The 26932-nt window shown below is 48.4% G+C and overlaps 2 protein-coding genes and 1 pseudogene across 3 annotated transcripts; all 3 read left to right on the top strand.

Moving 5' to 3' along the window:
• The first annotated feature begins 2468 nt into the window (after positions 1 to 2468).
• Positions 2469 to 4658, top strand: LOC102227313 (annotated as a pseudogene).
• Positions 4659 to 6014: 1356 nt separating this feature from the next.
• LOC102227575 (cyclic nucleotide-gated channel rod photoreceptor subunit alpha-like) lies at positions 6015 to 14875 on the top strand. The gene is made up of 15 exons (XM_005815830.2): positions 6015 to 6318; positions 9174 to 9304; positions 9437 to 9508; positions 9588 to 9641; positions 9727 to 9849; positions 9930 to 10034; positions 11393 to 11499; positions 11577 to 11751; positions 12156 to 12292; positions 12374 to 12546; positions 12834 to 12959; positions 13175 to 13327; positions 13409 to 13640; positions 13713 to 13888; positions 13969 to 14875. Exons 2-15 carry the CDS (start codon positions 9189 to 9191, stop codon positions 14209 to 14211), a joined length of 1992 nt encoding a protein of 663 aa, XP_005815887.1. The 5' UTR covers positions 6015 to 6318; positions 9174 to 9188; the 3' UTR covers positions 14212 to 14875.
• A 506-nt stretch (positions 14876 to 15381) lies between these two features.
• On the top strand, positions 15382 to 26468 carry nfxl1 (nuclear transcription factor, X-box binding like 1). 2 transcript variants are annotated; one of them, XM_023346064.1, is made up of 25 exons: positions 15382 to 15471; positions 15849 to 16011; positions 16082 to 16267; positions 16338 to 16447; positions 16542 to 16672; positions 16796 to 16840; positions 16923 to 17056; positions 17166 to 17251; positions 17392 to 17467; positions 18260 to 18357; positions 18563 to 18677; positions 18753 to 18877; positions 19081 to 19203; positions 19289 to 19379; positions 20530 to 20650; positions 20717 to 20873; positions 20957 to 21048; positions 21873 to 21894; positions 22163 to 22285; positions 22355 to 22509; positions 22582 to 22651; positions 23384 to 23488; positions 25602 to 25682; positions 25763 to 25816; positions 25958 to 26468. In XM_023346064.1, exons 1-25 carry the CDS (start codon positions 15424 to 15426, stop codon positions 26150 to 26152), a joined length of 2706 nt encoding a protein of 901 aa, XP_023201832.1. In that variant the 5' UTR covers positions 15382 to 15423; the 3' UTR covers positions 26153 to 26468. The 2 variants fall into 2 exon arrangements, with proteins under 2 accessions (XP_023201832.1, XP_023201831.1); XM_023346063.1 differs by having other exon boundaries at positions 22163 to 22509.
• The last annotated feature ends 464 nt before the right edge of the window (positions 26469 to 26932 follow it).

Genomic DNA, 26932 nt, shown 5'->3' with positions numbered 1-26932 from the left:
AAAATTCATCAAAATTCATCAAAACCATCCAAGAAATAAAAAAATATTTTGTTACAAGTCGACCGAAGTTCTGATTCACTGATCAAAACATGATTTAATATTTAAAAATGATCAGACAGATGAAATATAAAGTTATGGTATTTTAAAAAACAAAATAGTAATAATTCATATAAATAACATAATTACTAAATAATAAAATCAGGCAGAAAATTTTATAAATACATTTTTATCAATAAAAAACGTCTGAAACTTTAAAGTTCTGAGAGTTTCTGCTGAATCTTTTATTCTTCATCCAGTGAAATTACTAAAAAAACTGAACTACAAAATAAAATCACTCAAGTAAAAGTAAAAAGTACAGAATAGTAAAAATACTAATAAAAAATATATTTATTCCAAAAACCTACTGAAATAAATGTAACTAATATTGGAAGAACGACGGATCTGATCAGATTCATGTTTCTGAGAATCAGGATCAATTATTTTACTGTTGTAGACAAAATAACTAAAGTTTGATTCAGTTTATTTAAATATTGTATATTCATAACTAGAGTAGTGATTTATTCTGATCTGCAGAGTTTCAGTCGGTTCATCTGGAATAAACTTTCAGCTTCGTGTGAAAAACGTTTTGCAGATTTTCAGGATTTTCTGCTTTTAATAAATTTCTCTTATTAAATCTTTTATCTTAAAACAGAACCTGACATGAATCTGGTCAGTTTCCTCTAAAAGTCTGACATATTTAATGTTTTTATAGGTTTCCTTCAAACAAAACCATGAAACCAGAACTGAAACCGGTCCGGTTCTGACAGAGTTCTGGTTCTGGATTACACTACACTTTAAAACATTTCAATTTAAATAAATAAAATCTTTTATGAGCCTCAATAAACGCTGAAGAAGCTGCATTAATCTATATTTCATCGACCTGATGAGGTGAAGGAACGTGGTCCTGACCCGGTTCTGATTGGACGCTCTGGGCCGTCGCCATGGCGCCTGTGAACCTGAGTACCAGGACCGTCTGGAGGCCCGGGGCCACCTGGATGCTCAGGTGTCAGAGTTCACACCTTTCCCCACCTGTAGGCGGGACCGGGTCGCCGTCAGTCAGAGAACAAAGAACCGCCTCCGGGTCTGGTACCGACAGAACTCCTCTGGTCTCAAATATCACCTGAGGAGAGCAGGAGTCCAGGAGGGGACCGAGGTTCTGTGGGATCAGAACCAACCAGAACCAATCAGAACCGATCTGGTCCTGGGAAGATCTCTTGTTCTGGTGACCTCTGGCTCTGATGCAGAACTTTCCCACATCGCTTCTCGCTGGGTAGCATTCCTCAGCAGCCATGAAGGTCTCACACACACACACACACCCACACACACACACACACACACACACACACACACACACACACACACACACACACACACACACACACACACCCCGTGCCGCTGCAGAGATCTATAGATCTGAGCCCTGACACCTGGGGGTGTTGGACCCGCCTGGCGCCGGGGGAAAGAGACCAGAGTCACGTCTTCAGTTCCCACCATCACCTGGACTCCTCCTCCTCTTCCTCTTCATCCTCCTCATCCTCCAGGTGACACTTACTGCTGGACTGATTGGGTTCTGGTGGACTGACCGGGTTCTGGTGGAGCGGGCCATTCCTCTTAGTTACCATGACAACGGCTGGAAGTTCAACCTTTTTAAAAACTTTTATTATTTTCTAGATTTTCTAGAAATTTTCAGAAACCTTCAAGTTTTAAAATGTTTGAAAGTTGATTTTTCTTAGATTATTAAATTAAATTTATCTTTTATCACTGACATATTAATATACACATTAATATATATAATGTTATAAATGTCTCTAATAACAGATAATGGCTGATTCAGCCCATCATTCTGTTCATATTTACTAATCTGCTGCAACTTCAAATTAATGTTCAATATTTAATTAGCAAGCAAAATAATTAACTTGTTAACTAAATATTCAAGTAACTCAGAATAAAAGATTTAGGGCGTGCCGTGGTGGCGTAGCGGTTAGCGCGACCCGTATTTTTAGGCCTTGAGTCCTCGACGCGGCCGTCGCGGGTTCGACTCCCGGACCCGACTACATTTGCCGCATGTCTTCCCCCCCCCCTCTCCTTCCCTGTTTCCTGTCAGTCTGCTGTCATATAAGGGACACTAGAGCCACAAAATACCCCCTGGAGGGGTAAAAAAAAAAAAAAGAATAAAAGATTTAGTTTGCTAGCTTAATATTTAGCTTTCTAGCTAATATTTAGCTCAAAGCTAAATATCTATAGCTTAGTATTTAGTTAAAATATTTAGTTAAATATTTACTAGTTCTGAGCTAAAGGTTTTTTTTTTTGTTTGGTTGGTTGTTTTTTTTTTAGCTCAGAATCAAATATTTAGTTTGGAGATAAAGTTTTGGGCCCAAACTAAAGTATTTAATGAGCTAATTGCTAATTAAATGTAGGACATTTCCAACATGGCCGCCGGACAAGTGCGTCTGAAAACTCCCAGCTCTGAAGGAAACATCAAGTCCTTCATGTTCTGGTTTGGTTTCTACTCTGTCCAATCAAACGTCTCCACCTGCATCTCTTCCCTTCCTACAGCTGTGAGACGCAGTACGACACCAACGACTCCATGATCAACTGCACCAGGATGACTGAACAGTAATCAGACTCAACCACAAACATCAGGCTGTGCTCCGTCTGCCTCAGGAGTTCATGACTCCTTCTGTCTTTCCTCACCAGCTGTAACCTCCTGAAGGAGGCGCCGTTCTCCTCCTGTGACCTCGACCCAGAGCCCTACATCACCGCCTGCACCGACACACTCTGCAGATATCCTGACCTGGATGACCTTAAGTGCCAGTTTCTTGAGGCCTACGCCAGAACCTGCAGGCTGAAGCGTAACGTCTCGCTGGTCGGCTTGAGGTCCAAAGCCGTGTGCCGTAAGACCCGCTTCACCCGACCGTCCCGCCTTGCAAAGAGACCATTCATGAGTCTAACAGTGTTGGTGTTCCTCTGCAGTGAACCCTGAAGCCTTCTGCCAGGACCGGCCCTGCAGCCACCATGAGTTCTGTGGAGAGAAGACGGTCAGCAGAGACACTCGCTGCTTCTGTCGAGCCATCTTTGCCTCCAAAAACCGAGAAAGAAACGCTTTGGGTCCAACGTCTGAGAAAACACGATGACAGGCCTGAACTACTGGAGACCTGACCTGGCGGTGACTGAGACCTTTATGTCCTTCAGGAGATCCAACAGTCTGCAACCAGACCTCCGCCTGCCTGACGCTGGTCAACTGTCTCCTGAAGGACGAACATGTTGACTACATTAACTTACACCTGAAAAACCTGACCTGCAGGGGGCGCATGGACGAGGAGACCCACATGGTGACGTTCAGCTTCAACAACACCAACCGCTGTGGGACAGAGGTCATGGTGGGTTCAGTCTCTAGTTTGAGATCGTTCTTTAAAGTTGGGCTTGGTCCTGATGGGTCCCAATGTTTCATCCTGCAGAGCAACAACAACCAGATAATCTACCAGAACACCATCAGCAACTAAACTACAACGGCTCCTCCAACCTCATCACACGCAGAGACCAGGTCTTCATCGACCTTTCCTGCGTCTACGTTCAGGATGCCATCGAGGCTTTTAAGATCACAAGCAGGTGTGTGACGGCTTGTGAGACCGGTGATGATGGCAGGTGTGTGAGGTGCAGATGCTCATCTATGATCCCTCAGAGATGCTGATTCATGTCTCTGTCTGGTCTGCAGCTCAGCACCTCTGGTGTGTGGAGCTACACCCTGACCATGAGGGCCTAGACCGACGCCACCCACACCCAGCCTGGGGAGTCCAACACCGAGGTCTGGCTGGACGAGAAGCTCTGGGTGGAGTTGAAGACCGACGGGCTGGATGAAGAGCTGATCTCCGTGGTGACCGATTCCTGCTGGGCGGCCAATCAGGAGTCAGACAGCGGGAGCCTGAGATATGACCTGATCAGGAACGGGTGAGGAGCAGTCAGAAACCGGTTTCACTGAACAGTTCAAGTCATCAGTGGGTCTGAATGTTTTCTGTAAGGAACCAAAGGGAAAGGGGGTTAAAGTCAACCTGGTTCCCCTCTGAGCCACCAGGAGGCGTAGTTATATTCTGACTTACAGATCCCTCCGACGGCTTTAGCTCCTTCACGTCTTGTGTTGCTCTGGTTGGTTAATATTTGGTTTGGTTCTAGAGGGGTTGGGTCCATCTCCATTGGCAGACCCAACCCCACCCTGTGGGGGTGAACAGGGTGGGGTTAGTATGAGTTAGGGAACCTGGTACACTGAGCAGCATCCAGGAGCTGCTGTCGACTTTCTGGTGATTTCAGGAAGTTGACCAGATTCTGGATTCTTAAAGATTCTTGACGTCTTCTTGTTTTGGACCAGCTGTGCCAACCCTGCCGACCCGACTGTGACGGTGGAAGGGAACGGCGAGGGAACCTCCACCCTCTTCTCCTTCAACATGTTCCAGTTCTCTGGGCGGTCCGGGAACGTCTTCATGCACTGTAAGCTGCAGTCTGCATCGAGGAGGGGAACGGCTGCATCCCGGTAAACCCTCCAGAACCGCCAGAACCTCTGCTAGCATCTGATGAATATCAAGATGATTTAAGCTTTGGGTTTGTTTGGTCTCTGAGGTTCTGGACTCTGACCTTTGAACCCAGAAATGTTCCTTTTGCTCTGTAACTTTCTGCTTTTTGTCTCCTTCTGTCCTGATTCTCCAGAAATATAACAGATCTAGGAGACGCAGATCCACCAGGTCCAGATCCGGAACCACGGCTCACATAAGCATGGTTTGGACCAACGAGGTGGGACCAGGGTTCTGATCGGACCATGGTTCTGATCGGACCATGGTTCTGATGGGACCATGGTTCTGATGGGACCAGGGTTCTGATTGGACCATGGTTCTGATGGGACCATGGTTCTGATGGGTCGAAGGTTCTGATTGGACCAGGGTTCTGATTGGACCATGGTTCTGATGGGACCAGGGTTCTGATTGGACCATGGTTCTGATGGGACCATGGTTCTGGTTCTGATCCAGTCTGGGTGTGTTGCAGCGGTTTGGGTCAGGTGGTTTTCTTTAGGAATGCGGTGAAGGGAGGCCCGGCGGGTCGAGGCCCGGCGGGTCGAGGCTTTGGGTTCAGGTTCTGATCATTTATGGGTTTAAATCATTTAGTTTATTAATATTTGGGTTGCAGGGAAAAAGTTTCTGGTTTGAGGCTGAAACTGTTCGTGGTGCGATTATTAATGTCTGATTCATAGAAATCATTTAATAAAAACCTAAAAACTAAAACAATGTTTCATTTTCTTTGTTCCTAAAAATCACAATTTATCAGGAATTTAGAAACTAATTAAAGAAACATTGGTAAAACTAACTGTAGGTGTTAGCAGCCAGTGTGTGTATGTGTGTGTGTGTGTGTTATTTGCCTAGTTTACCACTAGAGGGCGCGGCTGAGGCAGCGGCTGACAGGAAGTCAGAATATGAATATTATTTTAAAACCAGAAATGAGGAAACGTTGCTGGAGTCTCAGGCTGAACGACGGACTCTGATTGGTCGACACTGCTTCTGCTTCCTTTAACTTCATCAGCCTCGTTACACTCAGATAATTCCCAGTAAGCCAATCAAAGCTGCCCCCCACCGTGTGTGTGTGTGTGTGTGTTATTAGAGTCCAGCGCTGACTCAGCAGGATTTCTCTAATCCAACCATCCTCACTTTTTACACCTCCTCACCTTCTCTCCTTCTCTCCTCTCCTTCTCTCCTTCTCTCTCTCGCTTTCTGAGATTCTCTCTTCTTCTGGGTCATTTTAACTCCATCATCATCATCATCATCATCATCATCTCACTCCTCCACCTGCTGAACGTCTGATAACATTCAGCTAATTTAAACACACAGGAAGGTTCTGACCCAGAGCTGCAGCTGCCGACCAGAACCTGGATCCTGTTTAACCTGCCCAGTGTCCAGGTCCAGTCCGTCCCGGTCAAGTCCCGGTCAAGTCCAGGTCCAGGCCCGGTCCAGTCCCGGTCCAGTCCAGGTCCATTCCAGGTCCAGTCCCGGTCCGGTCCGGTCTCAGACGTATCATCCCTGCTATAATCCGTTTATCCCTGTCAGGGTGACAGAGACTCCCTGCAGGATCGGCTCCTCCTCTCCTTCCTCCTCTCGGGTTTCTCCCATTTTCTCCTGGTCTTTCCTCTCTGGGTTCCTCCAAGTGTTTATGAGGTTCTGGTCGGGGGGTCGCCCCGCTGTTTCCATGGTGATGTGTTTGGAGGGGATCTAGGCCGCAGAACCCGGGATTATCAGCTGACAGGTAAGGAGATAAAAGGCAGAGGGAGAAACGATACGGACAGAACCAAGTTTATTCATCGTGCTGCTGGTTAGTCTGACCTGAACGGAACTGGTCCGGTTAGTCTGACCTGAAGGGAACCGGTCCGGTTAGTCTGACCTGAACAGAACCGGTCCGGTTAGTCTGACCTTAGAGGAACCAGTCCGGTTAGTCTGACCTGAACAGAACCGGTCCAGTTAGTCTGACCTGAACGGAACCGGTCCGGTTAGTCTGACCTTAGAGGAACCAGTCCGGTTAGTCTGACCTGAAGGGAACCAGTCCGGTTAGTCTGACCTGAACGGAACCGGTCCGGTTAGTCTGACCTGAAGGGAACCGGTCCGGTTAGTCTGACCTGAACAGAACCGGTCCGGTTAGTGAAACTTCAGCAGGTTTGAGTCCGACAGACTCGACTGCAGGAGAAAATGACGGTCAAACTCCATCAGAACTTCCTGTGGAAATAATCTGATTTAAAGACGTCTAAAATATTCAGATTTATTCATAAATCTGACATATAATCTGTGTTTTAACTGAAACTTGGACTCTGAGGACAGCAGAGATGAATCATCAGTTTAACCTCAGAGGAACCAGAGTCCAGATGGATCAATAAATAACATCCAGTTTTCATCTCTACCATGAAGGAAACCATCTTTTAAATCTGATTTTAAACGTATTCCAGCTTCCAGATATCTCCACCAACCTGCTGGGTTCAACATTAACTCCTTCATTTAGCTCCTTCTTTAACTCCTTCATTTAGCTCCTTCATTTAACTCCTTCATTTAGCTCCTTCATTTAACTCCTTCATTTAACTCCTTCGTTTAACTCCTTCATTTAGCTCCTTCATTTAGCTCCTTCATTTAGCTCCTTCATTTAACTCCTTCGTTTAGCTCCTTCATTTAGCTCCTTCATTTAGCTCCTTCATTTAGCTCCTTCATTTAGCTCCTTCATTTAACTCCTTCGTTTAGCTCCTTCATTTAGCTCCTTCATTTAGCTCCTTCATTTAGCTCCTTCGTTTAACTCCTTCATTTAGCTCCTTCATTTAGCTCCTTCATTTAACTCCTTCATTTAGCTCCTTCATTTAACTCCTTCATTTAGCTCCTTCATTTAGCTCCTTCGTTTAACTCCTTCGTTTAACTCCTTCGTTTAGCTCCTTCATTTAACTCCTTCATTTAGCTCCTTCATTTAGCTCCTTCGTTTAACTCCTTCGTTTAACTCCTTCGTTTAGCTCCTTCATTTAGCTCCTTCGTTTAGCTCCTTCATTTAGCTCCTTCATTTAGCTCCTTCATTTAGCTCCAGATGTTCAGATGTTTCCACCAGGAGAGACTCAAACCATCAACCAACCCGTTTCCCATCATGCTCCTCCACACAGTCAGTCTCTGTATTCAATAACTATAAACATAAAGCAATAATCATAAACATTAGCTAACATTAAAGTGCTATGCCAGCATAGCATTTAGCAGAAGCTAATGCTAAGGAGCCATACCACTGTAGTATTAGACAGAAGCTAACGCTACAGCGGTACATGGTAATTAGCAGAGGCTAATGCTAAAGTGCTATCCCACCATAGCATTGAGGGCTACGGTTAGCCCTTTCAAAACTGAATCTGTGTTTCACATCTTATCCAGGAAAACTAATTTAGGGGAAGTTAAAGTTTTCAAAGTTAGCTAAACAGCTAAAGCTCTAAATTTAAAATCAGCTCTGCTGCTAGCGCATTATCAGATCAGCAGAGTGTGCCCACCTTAGACTAGGCCGTTGCTGAGTCTGCTCTGGTCTGAAACATCCCATAATATTTCAGGCTGCTGTCCTGCTGGAAGCTGAACCTGCGGTCCAGTCTCACCTGTCCTGCAGGTTTTCCTCCAGGATTGTCCTGATTCATCTCCATCTTGATCTCCCATCAACTCTGATCAGTTTCTTTATCCCCGCAGCATGATGCTGCCACCGCCAGGCCTCACTGTGCTGGTGGTTTGTTAGAACCAGAAAAAGCTCTGGCAGTGTTTGGCTCCAGTTTTCTCCAGGTTCGCTTCGTCTCCAGGGTGGGTTCTGGTGAACAGAACCTCTCGACCCATCATGTGTCTGATGGGCGTCCAGGTTCTCTGTGTCCAGATGATCATCGATCAGAGTTCTGATGGTCAAAGCCTGGATGCTATAGAACCAAACCTGGCGTTAAGCAGAACCAGAACCTCTGCTAGGTTCCTTCATGAAGCTGGATGTTCTCTGGAGAACCTCTGAAACCAGAACCAGCTGCATCTGGACTGAGGCCTTGATTCCCAGGAGACCAGAACCAGACAGTCCTCAGTCATCTACAGGAGACTGGAGTCCTGACGTTTCACCTCTGACCCCTCAGGGTTCTTCAGAGATAAAGACAGTCAGCAGGTTTCTGGTCTGTCAGTTTATCAAATCTTCCTGTTTTAATCCGATAAACTTCATTCCTCGAGGGCCAGACACACTTGAGTTAAATGTCCAACTGCCTCACCAGCTGCAGTCCAGCTCTGATAAAGAGCCAGTAATGGATTCAGGTGAAGCAGAGACGTTTAACGCTGCAGGACAGCAGACTGGAGGAATCCTGCTTCATCCGCTGGGAATCAGAAATGATGAACCATTAGAAACCTTCAGTCTTTGCTCCTGTTGTGATCAGTGAGGTTGCATTAGAGGAGTCATGCTCAGGGATGATTGATTTTAATTTGAATTTTAATAATCCATGTAGATCAGTTATGATCAGGATCAGCTCCTGAAACTGGTCCCAGTTCAAATTCACCAGAAAAACCAGCATATTCTCTAAAAGAACCAAAACCTGAATGTTAACGTAGATTTTAACCAAGAGCAACGTTCCTTCCTCTCACCAGACCAACTGTATCACCATGGCGAAGGTAGCGCCGCTAATCCCTGGCCCTTCATCTGGGTTAAACCCTCCCAGCATCGTACTGCAGGACCTGGAGGAGGGGGCGGAGCCAGGTGACATCACAGAGGGGCTCAGGTGAGTCGCTGCTGAAGCTCATTTCTCTGAGTCCTGGCAGACAGGAGGTGGGAACATCAGGCCTGGTTGGCCCTCCAGGCCAGCAGGGGGCAGTAACAGGGTTGGACCCTGATGTGTAACTTTGTTTTCCAGAAGATCCCAAAGAGCCGGAGCTGGAGCTCTGTTCAACGTCAACAACAGCAACAACAACGAGGAAGAGGAGGAGTGAGAAATGTTCATGTAGATACAATTCATCAAGAAGACACCAAGTCACTTGAAACTAATGTTTTAATCTGCTTCTCAGGGAGGAGAAGAAGAGGAAAAAGAAAGAGAAGAAAGAGAAAAAGGAGAAAAGAGAGTAAGTCTGACTGCTTTTCATCAGGACGGTGATGATTGTTGTGGATTTCATCAAAGTTCAGTCGTCTGTCTTCTCTGTTCCTCAGAAAGGAAAAGCAGGAGAAAAAGGAAAGGAAGGAGCAGAAACAGAAGGAGAAGGAAGAGAAAGAGAAGGAGAAACAGAAAGAGAAGGAGAAGCTGGAGAAAGAGAAGAAAGCCAAAGAGGAGGCGTAGGTTTACTGGAGCCCTGAACTCGTCACGGTAAAACGATGCATCGTGATTGACATGCTGTCATGGTTTCTGTCTGTAGGGCGAAAGAGATCACAGTGATCGATCCAGCTGGGAACACGTACTACAACTGGCTCTTCATCATCACCATCCCAGTCATGTACAACTGGACCTTGATCATAGCCAGGTACCCGACACACAGCAGCCTGTCCAGGAGAAACAAGGTACAGCAAGGTCTGTCACCATCAGGTACCATCTGGTTCCTGTAGAGTCCAACTGAACATCAGGTACCATCTGGTTCCTGTAGAGTCCAACTGAACATCAGGTACCATCTGGTTCCTCTAGAGTCCAACTGAACATCAGGTACCATCTGGTTCCTGTAGAGTCCAACTGAACATCAGATACCATCTGGTTCCCGTAGAGTCCAACTGAACATCAGGTACCAGCTGGTTCCCGTAGAGTCCAACTGAACATCAGGTACCATCTGGTTCCCGTAGAGTCCAACTGAACATCAGGTACCATCTGGTTCCCGTAGAGTCCAACTGAACATCAGGTACCATCTGGTTCCCGTAGAGTCCAACTGAACATCAGGTACCATCTGGTTCCTGTAGAGTCCAACTGAACATCAGGTACCATCTGGTTCCTCTAGAGTCCAACTGAACATCAGGTACCATCTGGTCCAGTTAGTCTGAGACCGAAGCCAAACGAGGGTGGAGTGGTGCCTTCAGATCAGGAATGACTCCAGTAAAGGAATTTCTCTTGCTCAAACTGAGAACTGAGACCAGCAACACCAGTCTGCCATGGTGGAGCGGACAGGAAATACCAGCACCGACTTCATCATGGGGCAATGACTTGAGAAGATGAATCAAAAGTTGATCTACATCCTCTGTCCTTGGTTTGGTCATGAATCAAACCAAGGAACTGGCTGACAGACAGTGAATGGAGAAATCATCAGCTCAAATGAGTTTAATCTAACAGGGAGGGTAGACTTAGACCATACTCAGGTGTGTGGTCCAAGAGACTCTGTCCAACGGATGGTTGAGATTTCATAGTCGAGCATAGAGATTGCCCACATGTCTCATGTCAAGTTCCTTCATTTCCCACGATCTGAATGGATACTAGCAGGTTTGAAGACCGAGCTGGGGTCCGTCAGTCTCCAGGTATTATCAGGTAAATCAACCTGAAGGACAGCAGATGTTACCCTTAAAGTACCGGTATAATTCTGCTGACCTTGTTTTTGGGCTGCAGAAAGACTAGCTGTTCCCTCATTGTCAGTTTGAGACCTGGGACAATGGATTAGATCACAGACTTGTTTGTATAATAAAATTTGAAGATAAATGCAGTTTGAAAGTCAGTCCAAGCCTTTGATTGCCTAGTCAAGGCCAGTCAGTGGGCACCAGGTATTCTCTACCACAGGGATGCTACATTCAAGCCCTACTTTTCACAGCCATTCTTAGTTTCAGCTCCGTAAGAGATGTTCACAGCTGGAGCGTCTCCAAGTCTAATTGACATACTGAAGAAGTCGTATACTGTGTCTGTTTTCAGGGCTTGTTTTGAGGAGCTTCAGACTGACTACCTGATCATGTGGTTCATCGTGGACTTTATCTGTGACGTCATTTATATCATGGACATGGTTTTCAGAACCAGGACAGGTCTGAACGAACACTGACTCATAATCAAGTAATTGTTTTCACACCTGTGTACTAACGAAGCATACATGTGACCGTAGGTTACCTGGAGCAGGGTTTACTGGTGAAAGACGAGCAGAAACTACGTGAACGTTACATGAAAACTTTCCAGTTTAAACTGGATTTGGTCTCCATGATTCCCACTGACATCCTGTACCTGATTCTTGGTACCACCTACCCTGAGATCCGCCTCAACAAGCTTCTAAGATTCAACAGGTAACTGAGACTCTCTTACTGGTTCATCAACACTCGAGTTTCTAGTCACAAGTTGTGGGAAATGAATCCAAGCAGACAAAATGCTGACCACCATACACATGGAAACAGTCTTAACACTGGGGGTCAGATTTATTATCTAAGAAAGTTCAAGCTTCAGTTGGGTCCATTGAACCCACGTTTTCAAGGATTTCCCATTATTCAGTCTCAAGATCGTTTTAGCTACATTTTTGTGATAACATTGCTGAAAAAATTTTTATCCATACACCTTCAGTTCCAAAGTTGGGACCACAGTGTGCTGTAGGGTTGAGTTGAGTCCATAATTTTGTCAGCCCTGTTTTACTGCAGCAGGAGCTTCTAACTCCTGGCTCTCTGAACTGGTTACACTTCCTATGCCTCCATTTCAGGATGATGGAGTTCTTCCAGCGCACTGAGACCAGAACCAATTACCCCAATGCTCTACGTATCTCCAACCTTGTCATGTACATTCTCATCATCATCCACTGGAATGCCTGCCTCTACTATTCCTTCTCCAAAGCCATCGGTAGGTCATGTTGCACATGTTGGTTCCTCTGAAATTTCTTTGTAATTTATTCTAACTCTACTTACCAATTTTTCCCTCCAGGTTTTGGTTCTGACAGGTTCGTGTATCCCGACCCAACAGATCCTGAGTTTGGCCGTCTGGTGAGGAAGTACGCCTACAGTATGTACTGGTCCACGCTAACGCTCACCACCATTGGAGAAACGCCGCCCCCTGTGGAGAACTCGGAGTACTTCTTCGTTGTGACGGACTTCCTGGTGGGTTATTCCTTACAGAACCATAGATTCTAGTTGCCTTTATTCTTAGTTCTGTAATATTTACAACTTGGAAAAGAATTGCAATGTGTCATGCTGAGTGACCGTGTCTTACTTCATAAAGAACAAACATGATGGATGTGAAAACGCACCTTCCCTGATAAAAGCATGATGAAGCTTTGTTGAAGCTTGTGGTTCCGGATTCGTCAGAAATCCTGAACTCTTTTCAAAGCAAAGTCTGAAGATCTACCTGTCAGGAATTACAAACATGACTTGTTTCTGTCCTCCAGGTGGGTGTGCTGATTTTTGCCACCATTGTTGGTAACGTTGGCTCGATGATCACTAACATGAATGCTGCCAGAGCCGACTTCCAGGCCCGGATCGACGCCATCAAGCAGTACATGAGTTTCCGGAAGGTGGAGTTCCCTCTTCATGGGCTTCCCATTCTGTAAACCTATTCAAAGTTATTGTCTGCAAAGTCACTAGAGGAACTTGAAGCAACTGGTTTGGGAAATGTTCCAACATTTGTAAAGTTAATCAGCAAACAACATCTATACCTGTGAACCATAACTGCATTTCCTCATGTCAAGGTAATGGACTTATTCTAAAACATTTTCTTGTTCCTCTGTAGGTAACTAAAGACCTGGAAAAGCGAGTGATTAAGTGGTTTGACTTCCTGTGGACCAATAAGAAGGCTGTGGATGAGAGAGAGGTTCTGAAGTACCTTCCTGACAAGCTAAGGGCTGAGATCGCCATCAACGTACATCTGGACACCCTGAAGAAGGTCTGTTCTTGCTTCAAGTTCCTCCTCTGCAGACGGACGGATACAAACCTTTGGTAAATATTCCTCTGATTGCTTCTGCAGGTCCGGATCTTTGCGGACTGCGAGGCTGGTCTGTTGGTGGAGCTGGTGCTGAAGCTGCAGCCGCAGGTCTTCAGTCCAGGAGATTACATCTGCAAGAAGGGCGACATCGGCAGGGAGATGTACATCATCAAGGAAGGGAAACTGGCTGTGGTTGCTGATGATGGCATCACGCAGTTTGTTGTTCTAAGTGAAGGAAGTTACTTTGGGGAGATCAGTATCCTGGCTATCAAAGGTGAGAGGTCACGATGGACTGGAGGTCTCTTCTACAGAACCATTAGAAACACTTCTTCTTGATGTCAAACAGGTAGTAAGGCAGGAAACAGGAGGACAGCTAACATCAGGAGCATCGGGTACTCCGACCTCTTCTGTCTTTCCAAAGACGACCTGATGGAGGCGCTGACAGAGTATCCTGATGCTAAAGCTCTGCTGGAGGAGAAGGGACGGCAGATTCTGATGAAGGATGGCCTGCTGGATCTGGAGGTATGGCCACAGGATGTGGCTTAGGACAGGAAGCTACTAAAGTGTTCCTGAAAGTAAAATGTTCTCTATTTGTCCACTAGGTGGCAGCCCAGGGCCCAGACCCCAAAGAGATGGAGGAGAAGGTGGACAGGATGACGAGCAACCTGGACACGCTGCAGACCCAGTACGCCCGGCTGCTGGCAGAACACGATGCGACTCACAGCAAACTCAAACACCGAGTCACCCGACTGGAGAAGAAGCTGGCGCCGCCACGGGAGGATGCACCTGGTGATGCTCCGCCCCCTCCCACACCTGAGACCACCAAAGAAGAAGAGAAGAAATAAGAAGATGGTGGAGGACAGAAGAATTTGAGTTTTAGTTTGAGGATAGAAGGACTTGAAGGAGACGAGAAATTAGATAAATCCATAAACTAACGAGATTCAAATTAAAGTCAATAAATATGTAATTATGGATCCTTAGATTTAAAGTCCTCTGAGTTAATGACTGTACAGTATTAATGACCTGGTGCTGGGGACACTGGGAACACTGGGAACACATCCTGTTGGAAAGGAGACTCAGCGGATCCTGAAGGACGCAGCAGTTCAGAGTAGAAGGTTTCACCTGCATGTAGACTTTCTTTCTCATGTCTGAGAATAATTACAACATAAACTGTTGTAATTATTATGTAACAAATGTGAAACAATAACTTACTGTCTGAACGTAAGTTGTCTACGTTCAGACAGGCTGCTAGCTTGTAGCGGAGAATCTTCACCTGAGACCCGAATGCCAGTCGGTCTGAGGTCCATCCAGAACTGCCTGAGTTCTACCAAACCCTCTAGATTTCATGACATGAATTCAACCAAAGTCCATTTTTTCCAGGTATGATTTAGTTTCCCATTTATCGGCTGCAGAACCAGAGACCGGCATGTTCCTCCTGACCCAGGCGGATTCAGAACCAGGTCTTCTGGGCTTTACCTGATGCTTTTAATGATGCAACATGTGATGGAGAAACTGTGCTGAAATAAATATATTTTATAAGAAAGTTAACACCCACTTCTTTTCATTTCATATCCTGTTAAATATTATAGATAGAAAAACTACAAGCATGAGCAAGGAAACAACATTTAAATAAATTATTTTAGCTTATGTTTTGTAATAATGACTGAAAACCCGATAAGATTTTATTGTAAAAATATTATTTAATATGTCTGATAACATTGTCATCCCCAGGTTTCTGTGTCCTCTCTAGCGCCCTCTGGCGGCCCCGATTTGAAAAACACAAATCTGCTTCACTAACTTCCACCTGACGGAGAACCAGGGTGCACTTACTTTGCCAGTTGAAGTTGGTTTTACTGAAGGGAAACAGATTTATTCAGATTTATTTACCCAGCAGAGAAACACGCATGCGCAGATACCGAAGGACACGTCACAGTTTGTGTCTTCACGCGCGAGTTTGGTGGAGTTATAGGAAATGTAGTTTTAGTCTAACCATTGATCTATGAGGCACCGCCCTTTAAGAACTACAAGGCCCAGCATGCCCCTGCCGGTCAGTGCGCATGCGCAGCGGTGAGCGGCGTCCAGCGGCTCCTCTCCGCTCTGCTGAGGTGAGTTTTCCTTCTTTCTGCGGCTCTTCTGTTTGTTTCTGAGCTCCGAGGCTGAAGCTGCTGCTGCCGCTGCTTCAGCTAACTGCTCTGTGTGTGTTTGTGAGGCGGTTACCGCCGGGGTTCGGCTGGTTCCGACGGCTTTCATCCGAACCTCAGCTCCTGTTAGCTTGCCTCTGTTAGCCTGGCTGGCAGGTAATATGACCCAGCTGGTTTAAGCCGGTTCCGAGAAGAAACGGCCCGGTCCGGGACAGAGGTAGAACCCAGGCTGGTGGTGGGGTCCATGTGGAGCAGAACCGAGCCCAGTTTCGGCTCCACACACCTGGCGCATGCGCACTGGTCCAGTTAGCTGTAACTCCAGGTTTTTTCTGCCTTTACAGTCAGAGCCTGGTGGCGTTGCCATGGAGCCGGCCTGGAGACAGCAGGGCAGGGGGCGGGGCCGGGGTCAGGAGGGTCAAGGTGAGAGGCCCCGCCCCCTGCAGAAGGACAGGCCGGGGGTCCCAGCAGGACGGGGGGCAAAGACGAACCCTGGACCTGCCAAAGGTGATGAAGATCTGGGAGCCCTGCGTGTCAGAACCGATCCAGAACCTGAACTGTCCCCCTCTCTACGCAGGTGAGTCGGTCCAGTCCAAGTTCGAGGAGATCCGGAGGTCCAACCAGGCCGCAGCCCTGCGCCTGGTGGAGAGTCGGGTCAGCTCCTCTTCCTCCGACGAAGATAACGACGACGATGATGATGATGGAGACGGACAGAGAGGAAGGATCCTGGAGTCCACCTTCACCTCCTACACCAGCCAGACAGGTGAGCCCAATTCTGCGCTGAGCTGGACCGCCGTCTGGTTCTGGTTCTGACCCGTTCTCCCTCTGATCAGGCGGCGATGCGTCGGCTCTGACCAGAACCGGCCAGTACCTCAGCGACATGTTTCAGTCCGGAGCGCTAACCTGCCTGATCTGCATCGCCTCGGTGAAGAGGACGCAGCCGGTAGACACACACCCTCACACACACCTACACACACAACCACCCAGCATTTTCTCCACCTGTCAGTCTGAACTCAGGGTTTACTCCACCTGTCCAGGTGTGGAGCTGCTCCGGCTGCTTCTCCCTCTTCCACCTGCCCTGCATCCAGAAGTGGGCCAGAGACTCGGTCTTCCTCATCTCCTCTGCCACAGATGAAGACTTTGGTCAGAAGCAGCATCCCTGGCCGTGGTGAGGAACACAGACTGCTACGTTCAGGCTGGTTTTACCGTTTCAGTCATCTGATTCAGGTCATCCTGTGGTGCGTTCACTGCCTGCAGGAATATTTTAGCTCTCCTCATCCTCTCTCCTCAGTCCAAAGTGCAGAACCGAATATCCTCCCAGCGCCACACCCAACAGGTAGGCCTTTACTTTGACTGGTCCAGAGTCTGGCTCTGAGGTTCTGACCCACTGGGCCCTCTTGTCTCCGTGTTGCGTTCAGGTACATGTGCTACTGCGGGAAGCTGCAGGACCCTCCAGCCGACCCCTGGCTGGTTCCTCACTCCTGCGGCTCTGTCTGCCAGCAGGAGCTCAAACCCAGCTGTGGACACACCTGCCTGCTGCTCTGTCACCCTGGTAACCGCACACACCTGGTTCTGATGCTGGTTACCGACCAGAACCAGTCCTCAGTCAGAGGGCGCCATGGCAACCAGCCTGAACCCGCTCCGTCTCTGCGTGTCTCCAGGTCCATGTCCGCCATGTCCAAAGATGGTGTCTGTGTCCTGCCTGTGTGGCAAAGCTAAGCCCCTCCCCCGTCGCTGTAGCAACAAGGTAACTGACCGAAGGTGGTCGTGTCAGGCTCCTATGAGCCGTCAGTATGTTACCTGCAGCTCCAGGATGAAGGAGCTGCTGTCGGCCAAGGCGGCCATCTTGTTCTTGCCTCAGTTTTACATTGTTTTCTCCGTCTCCAGTCCTGGTCCTGCCAGCAGCAGTGTGGGAAGCTGCTGGCCTGTAAGCAGCACACCTGTACCCAGCCCTGTCATACAGGTAAACACACACCTGTACCCATCTTTCAGGTGTGAATGTTAGCATTAGCATGCTAACCCCTCAGGTTGCATATCAGTTCCTTCAATATCAGGATTCTTTTGATGGAATCAGTTTTGAGTCTTTTAAACCAATAATTGTCATAAAATGTTTCCCATTTCATGACATGGATGAACTTTGTGTCACATCAGATGTTTTCCACTTTGCTCATCCATTTCATACAACTATAAGGTAATAATATGCAGCAGAATCAGAATCCAAGCACTTTGTTAGCTAGTTTCACAAAGTGCTTGTCTGGAAGGACACTTAGCTTCTGCTAATATTTTTGTGTTTAGCTTTTTAGCATTTGCTTCTGCATCGTTTTTGTTCTTTCCAACTCTTCTGCTAATATATTGATGTTTGGTGATATTGTAGCTAAAATTCTTGTTTAGCGAATTAGTGATCAGTGGACCTAACTTTTGGCTAGCCGGCAATAAGTACAGCAAGTTTTAGACGCATTCTCTAATACAATCATGGCAGCCATCTTGACAAATATCCACTAGAATATCCACCACACACAAAAACAGTTTTCCATGGTGGCCATCTTGAAAAATACAAAAATTATTAGTAAATTTGATTTTTATGGGTCCAGTTTGGATAATACGACACCAGATGTATTCATGTGATAAATATTGTCAAATTCAACATGGCGGCCATGTTGAATTTTTCTGTGGCTCTGATCCCAGTTAGATTATTGTATCCTATGAAACATTGTTGTGACCTCAGACTGACCTTCTGTGTGTGTGTGTGTGTCAGAGTGCCCCCCCTGTCCCAGGGTCAGCCTCCAGAGGTGTGTGTGTGGGCGGCAGACAGCAGAGAGGCCCTGTGCCAGCCCCCGCTGGACCTGCCAGCAGGTATTGGTGCAGTACCAGCTCCGGTCACCAGGGGGAGCCAGAGCTCTAACGGCTCATCCTCATTGGAACAAATTGACTAATTAACGCTGCTCTGACGCCCCCTGCTGGCTAGAATCAGCATATATAAGGTCTCCTGGGTCCAGTTGACCCGATTCTGTCTCGGTTGGACCTGGGTCGGGTTTCTGATCCAGTGTTTGTGTGTCAGGTGTGTGGAGCGCGGCTGTCCTGTGGGAATCACACCTGTGAGGACGTGTGTCACGATGGAGCGTGTCCTCCATGTCCCCGGTCCGTCAGCAGGTCCTGTCCCTGCGGGAAGACCAGTAAGAGACACACAACGGGTTCTGCTGTGGTTCGGTTCTGGTTCTGGAGTTAAACTCGTGTTTGTGTGTGTGTAGAGTCGTCTCTGCCGTGTACAGAGGAAGTGCTGCCCTGCGGCGACACGTGTGACCGCCGCCTGTCGTGTCTGAAGCACACGTGTTCGATGCGATGCCACCGAGGGAGCTGCGAGACCTGCAGACAGGTCACACACACACACACACTGTCTCTGTTACACACACACACACACACACCCACACACCGTCTCTGTCATACACACACACACCCACACACCGTCTCTGTCACACACACACCCACACACCGTCTCTGTCACACACACACACACCGTCTCTGTCACACACACACGCTCGTTGCAGCAGCTGTTGCAGTACCGCTGTCGTCCTGCAGGAGGTGGAGAAGGCGTGCCGCTGCGGGCGCCACAGGAAGCCGATGGCGTGCCATAAGGAGTACCTCTGTGACGCCAAGTGTCCTCAGACCAGGAACTGCCAGAGACACCAGTGCAGGAGGAAGGTCAGAGGTCGTCTTTAGCTCCTTACCTAATGACCAGGTAGCAGTCCGGTTTAAACTCACTTTCCCATGATGCTCTGTGTCTCAGTGTTGCCCTGGTAACTGCCCCCCCTGCGATCAGATCTGTGGTCGGACTCTGGGCTGCCGGAACCATAAGTGTCCCTCCGTCTGTCACCAAGGTAACGGCACCGACCACCTGGTTACATAATCGTCCATAATGATCCGATCAGTCGATCAGTAATCATTGATCTGGTTCTGCTGCCAGCAGTGAGATGAAAAACTGCCAGTTAAATTTACTTTAACTTCATCTGTGAATCAGAAAATAATCTGAGAACATTCAGAAGGGAAACTTACTGTTGCTACTTTCCTGCTGTAGTTTTTCCTTCCACTCAACCTTCCAGTAATATACCTGGATCACAGCGCTCTGTGCAGCCAGCAGTGTTTCATTGATAATCAGTTCTGACCAGGAGTATTTGGACCAGAACCAATCTTTGTTTTCTTTAATAAATTATTTTTTATTTCTTTCAGAAACTAAATTTCTGTTTTCTGTTCAGAGTTCAGAGCCTCAGGTCTGAACTCTGACCTCTGACGCCTTCTGCAGCTCATTCAGCTGACATTTCCCCCGACTGATAAACACACACTGATACACACACACACCCTCACTGAGAGGAAGGAGAGAGAGAGTGTGTATCAGTGTGTGTGTCTCCATTGTTCCCGATAAACCATCTCAGCCTCTGATTGGTTCCCGGCAGTGTTCAGCCGTCTGCGTGCCGATTGGCTGCTTTGACCTTTCCGTTGCTGCGGCAACGCCTGACCGATAAGCGCTGAGCGCGTGGCGCTTCATGTTTGTGTAAGCCTGGTTCTGGTTCTGATGCCGGGTCCGTCCTGTTAGTCAGTGTGTGACCTCTGACCTCTCAGACTGCAGTGCTGATGTGAGCCGGATCAGAACCAGAACCCGTCTGTTATCTGGAGCAGGCGAGCCGGATCAGAACCAGAACCCATCTGTTAACTGGAGCAGGCTAGCCGGGCCAATCAGCTGCTGCCTCTGAGGCATTTTAATGAGGCCTGCAGTGGTTCTGACCGGGTCCAAACAGAACTGGCTGAGCCCAGACCGGTTCTGATCACAGACCAGAACCTTCTCCTGCAGGTCCATGAAGTTCTGTTGAGGTTCTGGACCAGAATTCATCCTGGGTTCTGGTCCAAAGTCAGTTTTAGTCAAGAATATTCTGGTTCTGATCCGACTGGTCTGGTTCAGGTGTCTGTAGAACCTGGACAGTTTTGTACAGACCTCTGAAGGCGGTCCGGTTTTGACCCGCTGTCCGTCCCTAGGAAGCTGCTACCCGTGTCCGGAGACGGTTCCGGTCCGCTGCAGCTGCGGCTCGTCGGTTCTGGTGGTTCCGTGCGGCCGAGAGCGCAGCACCAAGCCGCCGCGCTGCAGGGAGCCCTGCAGGTAGGCGTCGTACCGGGCCGGCGGTTCTGAGGTCCGGCGGGTCGTCAGCCCTGTCTCTGCCCGCAGGCTGCCCCCCAGCTGCCACCACCGGGACGGGGATCCCCACCGCTGCCACCCGGGGCCCTGCCCGCCCTGCGCGCGGCCCTGCCTGCTGCCGCTGCCCGGCTGCCGCCACGCCTGCCCCCGGCCCTGCCACGACCTGGTGCTGGTCCGGTCCCAGCAGGTATGCCGTCGCCGTGGAAACCGCTGTGGCCGAGTCCGAACCGGGTCCGATCGGAACCGACCGCTCCACCTCTGTGTGTCCAGGTCCAGTTGGCCGGGCCCTGGGAGCAGCCGGCGGAACCGACCTTCACGAAGAAAGCGCTGCCCTGCCCACCCTGCCAGGTCCCCATCCCCACGTAGGTACCGACCCGGTTCTGGTCCGGGTCAGAACACACAGACTGAAGCAACACTGTGAGGGCTGATCTATGCTGATTATCTACGTTACTAACCTGGTCGGTCCAGCAGGCGGATCTATTCAGTCTCATTCTATGTTTATTTATTTATAAAATGTTTTAACCAGAACCATCTGGTTCTGACTGAACCCGACCCAATGCTGGAAGCTTCTGGTTCTGTTAGAGTCAAACTGGGCCAGAAGCCAGATGAACAGCAGTCAGGTTCTGCTGGGCCCGGTTCTGTCATGACCCATTAGCGCTGAGCCCGCCTGCCGGTTCTGATAGCAGTCATTAGTTCACCTCCGACCCAAACAGCAGCCATCTGGTTCTGGAGGCGCCGCAGCAGCAGCTTCCACTCTGGTTCTGGTCCAGACACCCAGCCCTGCGACAGCCTGGTTCTGGTTCTGGTTGAAGCTGTGCTCAGTCGGACCCTGGGGTTGTTTGTCCTGTGAGAACAAAGTTCTGACTCCCCGCCAGGCCCGGATCTGGACCGGTTCTGTTTGACCTCCCAGTCGGATCAGAGGGACGGTGGCGTCAGCAGCTGGAGGCGGGCCTTCAGAACCGCTGTGATCCAGGTCCAGAACAGAACTTGAGCTGGGTTAGGTTCTGGCCCGGTTTCTGGGTTCTGGTCAGCCTGCAGAGTAGTAACTGGGTCAGAGGTTCTGGTCAAACAGAACCAGAACAGTTCTGAGGCCAGACCAAGGTCCAGAACCGTGTTCCTCCCAGCTGGACCGGACCGGACCGGACCGGTTCCTTCCTGTCTGATGTTTTCTCTGTTTGTGTTTCAGGTCCTGCTTCGGAGAGCACGAGGTAAGAACCAGAACCAGAACCTGTTTCCTCCTGTTGTCTTTTTACTCTGCAGCAGAGTTCTGCTGAGTCCGACTCGGTTCCGGTCCGTATCTTCCTCCTCCTATCTCTCCATCTCGGCTCTTTGTTTTCTGTTCCTCGCTGTAAATGTCAGCCGCTGTCCTCCCGGCTCCTCTATCTGCTGCGACCTTCTCTGACCTTCTCTGACCTTCCGTGACCTTTGCGTCCCGGCCCGTCTGCTGCTCCAGCTGCTGGTTCTGTGTGTGTGCAGGTGAGCCCGGTCCCGTGTCACCGCCAGGGCCGTTTCTCCTGCGGTCGGGCCTGCGGGCGCCCGCTGGCCTGCTTGAACCACGGCTGCAGCCGGGAGTGCCACCTGGTTACCGACGGCAACCAGGTGAGACCGCCTCTCGTTGGTCAGAGCGCAGCGGGAAGGGCCCCGTTAACCAATCGGGTGTCCCCGCAGTGCGAGGCGTGTGAGGAAGGCTGCGCTAAGCCCCGCCCCCCCGGCTGTCCCCACCCCTGCCCCCGCCCCTGTCACCCCGGCGACTGCCCCCCCTGCAGCCAGATGCTCCGCCAGCGCTGCCACTGCCGGATCAGCACGCTTTACCTGGAGTGCAGGTGAGTGGGGTTTCCATGGCAACGCCGTCCATCAGTTGCCGTGCCGGGTCTGAACCAATCAGCTGTCTGCAGGAAGCTGACGGCTGCCGACGAGCCAACCAGGATCCAGCTGGGCTCCTGCAGCAACCAGTGTCCTAAAGAGGTACACACACACACACACACACACACACACACACACACACACACACACACACACACACACACACACACACACACACACACAGGGAGGCTTTTGATTGGCTCGTTATGGAGCCACTTCCTGTTTACATGTGGAACCAAGAGATCTTAAAGGGCCAGTGTCACGTAAAACCAACTCATGTTTTAATGTTTTTCACTCATCAAAAACAAACCTGGAGTTTGATTCTTTCATGTTTGATAAATCCTGTAGTCTCCATGGCAACCATTCAGCTTTCATAAACGCCTGATTGGACCTAGCCCCGCCCTCTCAGCTGGTGGAAATGCTGTTAAAGGGTTAATAGAGGAGCCATGTTGGGATTACTTCCTGGAGGCGGAGCTTTTACATATGTTGATATATATACAGCATTTTCTAACAACTGAAGGTAACACAGTTACTGGTTTGTGCTGTAAAATGGGTCTAAAACATGAGACCGGCCCTTTAAAGGTTTCCTCCTGTTGGAGCGAGTCCAGAGCTGCAGCCAATCAGAGGGCAGGATGTTTGGAGGTGGTCAGAGGGGGGGGTCTGCTCTCAGACCTCTGGAGCGTCTCTGATCTAACAGCTGCGTTTAGAGACACATGGTTTGTTTTCTCTGCCTTCACTGGACCAGAACCCTCAGGCTGGACCCGGTTCTGTTGCTCTGCTGTGTTTGGAGCGCTGACTCTCTCTCTCTCTCTCTCTCTCTCTCTCTGGGTGTAGCTGAGCTGCGGCCATCGCTGTAAGCAGGTGTGCCATCCAGGTGTGTGTGAGGAGACGTGTCAGCAGAAGGTGAAGCTCAGGTGTCCATGCAAGAGGATCAAGAAGGTAAACAGTCGCCAACATTTAAACGCTGGTTCTAACTTCCTGGTTCTGATTCCTGTCTGACGGATGGAGACGCTGCTGGAGGCCAGCAGGTCAAAGGTCAACACAAGAAGCAGCGGTTTAACCAGCAGAGTGTTTTCTCAGTCCCTGTTGGTTCCCAGTAGCTCAGCTGATCCACTTGTAGCTGAGCTAATGGCTCATTTTTAGTAACATTTAGTAAATTTAGCTTTAAATAAATTATTTTTCCAGATTCTAAAGCTCTAATTCTAATTCACATCTGTGTTGAAGTTTTGGTTTGTTGACTGTTTAATTCTTGAAGTAGTTTTATTCATGCTCTTATAGCGTTTTAGCTTCAGCTAGGCCTGTCACGATAGCAAATTTTGCTCAACGATTAATTGTCTCAAAAATTATTGCGATAAATGATAATATTGTTTGAAGACCTTTTTACACTGATTTAATGGAAATGATGTAATAATGCATGTGATTTCCTGCCAAAGATAGATACACTTTATTTTCAAAAGAATATTTAACACTGGAGCTGATAAACAAAATAAACAAAACAACCAAAAATAAAATGGATTCTCAGTCTCTATTAATAAAAAATGTACTTGATAAAAACTAAACAACATAAAGCCAAAGTGGAAATAAATACTGCATTCAACTAAAAGAGTGCAGATTATGAAGTCTGTATATTATGTTGCCCTTCAGTAATAATTAGATTTAAATAGAGAAGATGGGCACATCGACTACCTGATGCAATAGTTCACACTACATGATTTTTTGCTCCTATTTTTCCCCTTACAACAATCTTAGATCGTTGATCTTTCTAAGATTGTGTGGTGTGTTACGGTAGATCGTCGTTGCCGCTCTGATCTAAATCAGGGTTTTTCCCCGACTGGGATCTTAACGCAGCCTGTTGAATGTGACAGGCAGCCAATCAGAAAGCTCAGATTCTCCTCCTGCTTTCTGAGGGTAAATTATGGAGGGGAATCCCAAACAGCTGACACAGCACAACCCGAAGTCCAGCGGACATTGGAGATGATAGTGGAAACAACATTAATGTTTATTCAACATGCAAAGAATATAGAAATGACAAGAGGAGGAGTTGGAGCGAAATTGCTACCGCAGTTGATAAACCCGGTAACTTTTCAGCTGTTCTTCGTTAACGTAAATAGGTTCTAATGATTTTCATTCAGTCAGGACTTTACGCTGACACTAGCCCAGGGGTGGGCAATCCTGGTCCTTAAGGGCCAGTGTCCTGCAACTCTTGGATGTCTCCCTGTTCCAACACACTTGAATCCAGTAGCTGAATCACCTCCTATCACCTCCTCCTAAGTGCAGTCAAGTTCTCCAGAGTCCTGCTAATGACCTCATTATTTGACTCAGGTGTGTTGAAATAGAGATGCATCTAAAAGTTGCAGGAGACCGGCCCTCGAGGCCTGGAGTTGCCCACCCCTGCACTAGCCACATGCATTGCAGGTAGATTGTAGTAAAGCATTGATTAATGCCTGGTTTTAAAATTAGTTCACTGAACTTGTAGCCATTATTTTGTGCCCATTGTTGGACACCACATGGCAGGACCGAACCCGATCGAACCGTTATACCTAGGATTTCTGTCGGCTAATGTGTGGGTCTGTCAGGTTTTAAAAATGGGCCGACAATCGGCCGACAGCTCTAAGATCGTGTAGTCTGCGCTGGGCTTTACACTAAGGAAATGAGGTCAGAGGTCAGTGGAGAGCACCGGAGTTGAGCCTTTTTTCATTCGGTCTCATTAGCTGAAAGAGAAAAAGGTCGAAAGAGACGATAAAGCCGATAATTAAAATGACGTCGATAGCTTTAATTTATTGTACGATTAATCGATTTATCGTTTATCGCGACAGGCCTAGCTTCAGCTAACTCTAAATACCATGTTGTTACAGCGCTTTAGCATTAGCTAATGCTAGATACCATGTTGGTTTAGTGCTTTAGCGTAACTATTTACAATTAACTTTATGGTTGTTATGTGAAAATATCCAACTTATGTGAAATTAAAAAGGCGGGAAATCAAAGCGTTGAAGTCATAAACCAGCCTCCTGATTGGCTGAGAGCGTCATGTGACCTCCAGCTGTCCTTTCAGGAAGTGACGTGTTCTCTGGCGGCTCAGAGTGAACTTCAGTGTGACCTCGTCTGCAAAGACCAGGAGAGGAAGGCCAGCCAGGTACACACACACTCCTGGAGACACACACACACCTGGAGACACACACACACCTGGTCACTGTCTGACTGTTTGTTCTCCAGGTGAAGGAGGCGGAGCAACAAGCCGCCCTGGAGGAGGAGCAGAAGAAGCTTCAGGTGAGTCTGGAGGACGGCCAGGTTCTTAGAGGGAGGTTTGGTTCTGCTGATCCGACCTCTGGTCCATTAACCCGGTTCTGGTCCATTAACCCGGTTCTGGCCCAGAGGTTTCATCCTGACATTCTCCCTCTGCTCCACCAGGAGGAGCTGGAGGCCTTTGAGAAGCGGCAGCAGCGAGGAGGTCGGAGGTCGAAGCGGCGCGGCCGGAGGGAGGAGGTGGACGAGGAGCAGGAGAGGGCCAGGAGGTGGAGGAGGAGGTGCACCACCTTCCTCCTGCTGCCACTGGGGGGCGCTCTGCTGTCTGCCGCTGCCTACTACCTGCTGAGCCTGGCCTGAGGGGTCAAAGGTCACCTCTCTGACCGAGAAGCCAAACGGGAACGGTTCATGTTTTCTTCCTCGTTGGTTTAAATGAATCCTCCAGATCAGACGCTGGTCCTCCAGCTGATGTTTCTTCTTCTTTTCTTTATTTCCTGTAAACTTTGTAACTTTTTTTGCGTATCAAACTGAAAATGATCCCTGGAGCTCCAGAGGTCAGGTGATCTGTGATCTGACCAATCAGAGACGCCGTTTCACACAATACTGCAGAAAATGGTTTTCCTGTAAAATCTCATGATTTTCTTTTTGTTTTGGAGAAATAAACCATAAACTCTGACCTCTGACCTCCATGCTGCCATCATTAACCATCATGACCTCCTGACCCCAGCAGTCCGGTTTAAATCTGACCTTTAGTTGACCCATCTGGACCTGCAGCTGTCGGCCAGCAGGGGGCGACGATCAGCAGTGGAGCATTGAGATACGCCTCAACAGACGTCATGTCTGTAAAGCAGCAGAATGTTCTGGTTCTGCCGGGTCCAAACAACGATGGTTCTGTTGGTTCTGCTGGGTCCAATCAACGATGGTTCTGTTGGTTCTGCCGGGTCCAAGCCTGCTGGGACCGAGGTCCGTTATGTAATCTGTTCCAGTCTGCTGATGAAGGCCGACCTCTGCTCCTCTGGAGCTGCTGGTTCTGGTTCTGGTTCTGGTTCACACCAACCCAGACCAAACCTTCAGAACATCAGAGGTCCACCCTCCATCACTGGTTAGTGGGTCTCTAGGTCAACTGGGTCTGACTGGGAC

Source organism: Xiphophorus maculatus, chromosome 14, assembly GCF_002775205.1.
Source record: "Xiphophorus maculatus strain JP 163 A chromosome 14, X_maculatus-5.0-male, whole genome shotgun sequence".
In the NCBI taxonomy this organism is placed as follows: Eukaryota; Metazoa; Chordata; class Actinopteri; order Cyprinodontiformes; family Poeciliidae; genus Xiphophorus; species Xiphophorus maculatus.
The sequence above is the reverse complement of the archived record's forward strand: the minus strand, read 5'-3'. Positions and strand labels throughout refer to the sequence as shown.

What these genes read in the sequence shown, in the direction of transcription:
- LOC102227575 (XM_005815830.2), top strand. Translation starts at nt 9,189, where the DNA reads ATGGCGAAGGTAGCGCCGCTAATCCCTGGCCCTTCATCTGGGTTAAAC. An exon ending in TCGTTGTGACGGACTTCCTG is followed by an intron (nt 12,547 to 12,833) that starts GTGGGTTATTCC and finishes TCTGTCCTCCAG; the next exon opens with GTGGGTGTGCTGATTTTTGC. An exon ending in CAGTATCCTGGCTATCAAAG is followed by an intron (nt 13,641 to 13,712) that starts GTGAGAGGTCAC and finishes GATGTCAAACAG; the next exon opens with GTAGTAAGGCAGGAAACAGG.
- nfxl1 (XM_023346063.1), top strand. Translation starts at nt 15,424, where the DNA reads ATGCGCAGCGGTGAGCGGCGTCCAGCGGCTCCTCTCCGCTCTGCTGAG. An exon ending in CCCGCTGGACCTGCCAGCAG is followed by an intron (nt 18,358 to 18,562) that starts GTATTGGTGCAG and finishes TTTGTGTGTCAG; the next exon opens with GTGTGTGGAGCGCGGCTGTC. An exon ending in CGCTGCAGGGAGCCCTGCAG is followed by an intron (nt 20,651 to 20,716) that starts GTAGGCGTCGTA and finishes CTCTGCCCGCAG; the next exon opens with GCTGCCCCCCAGCTGCCACC.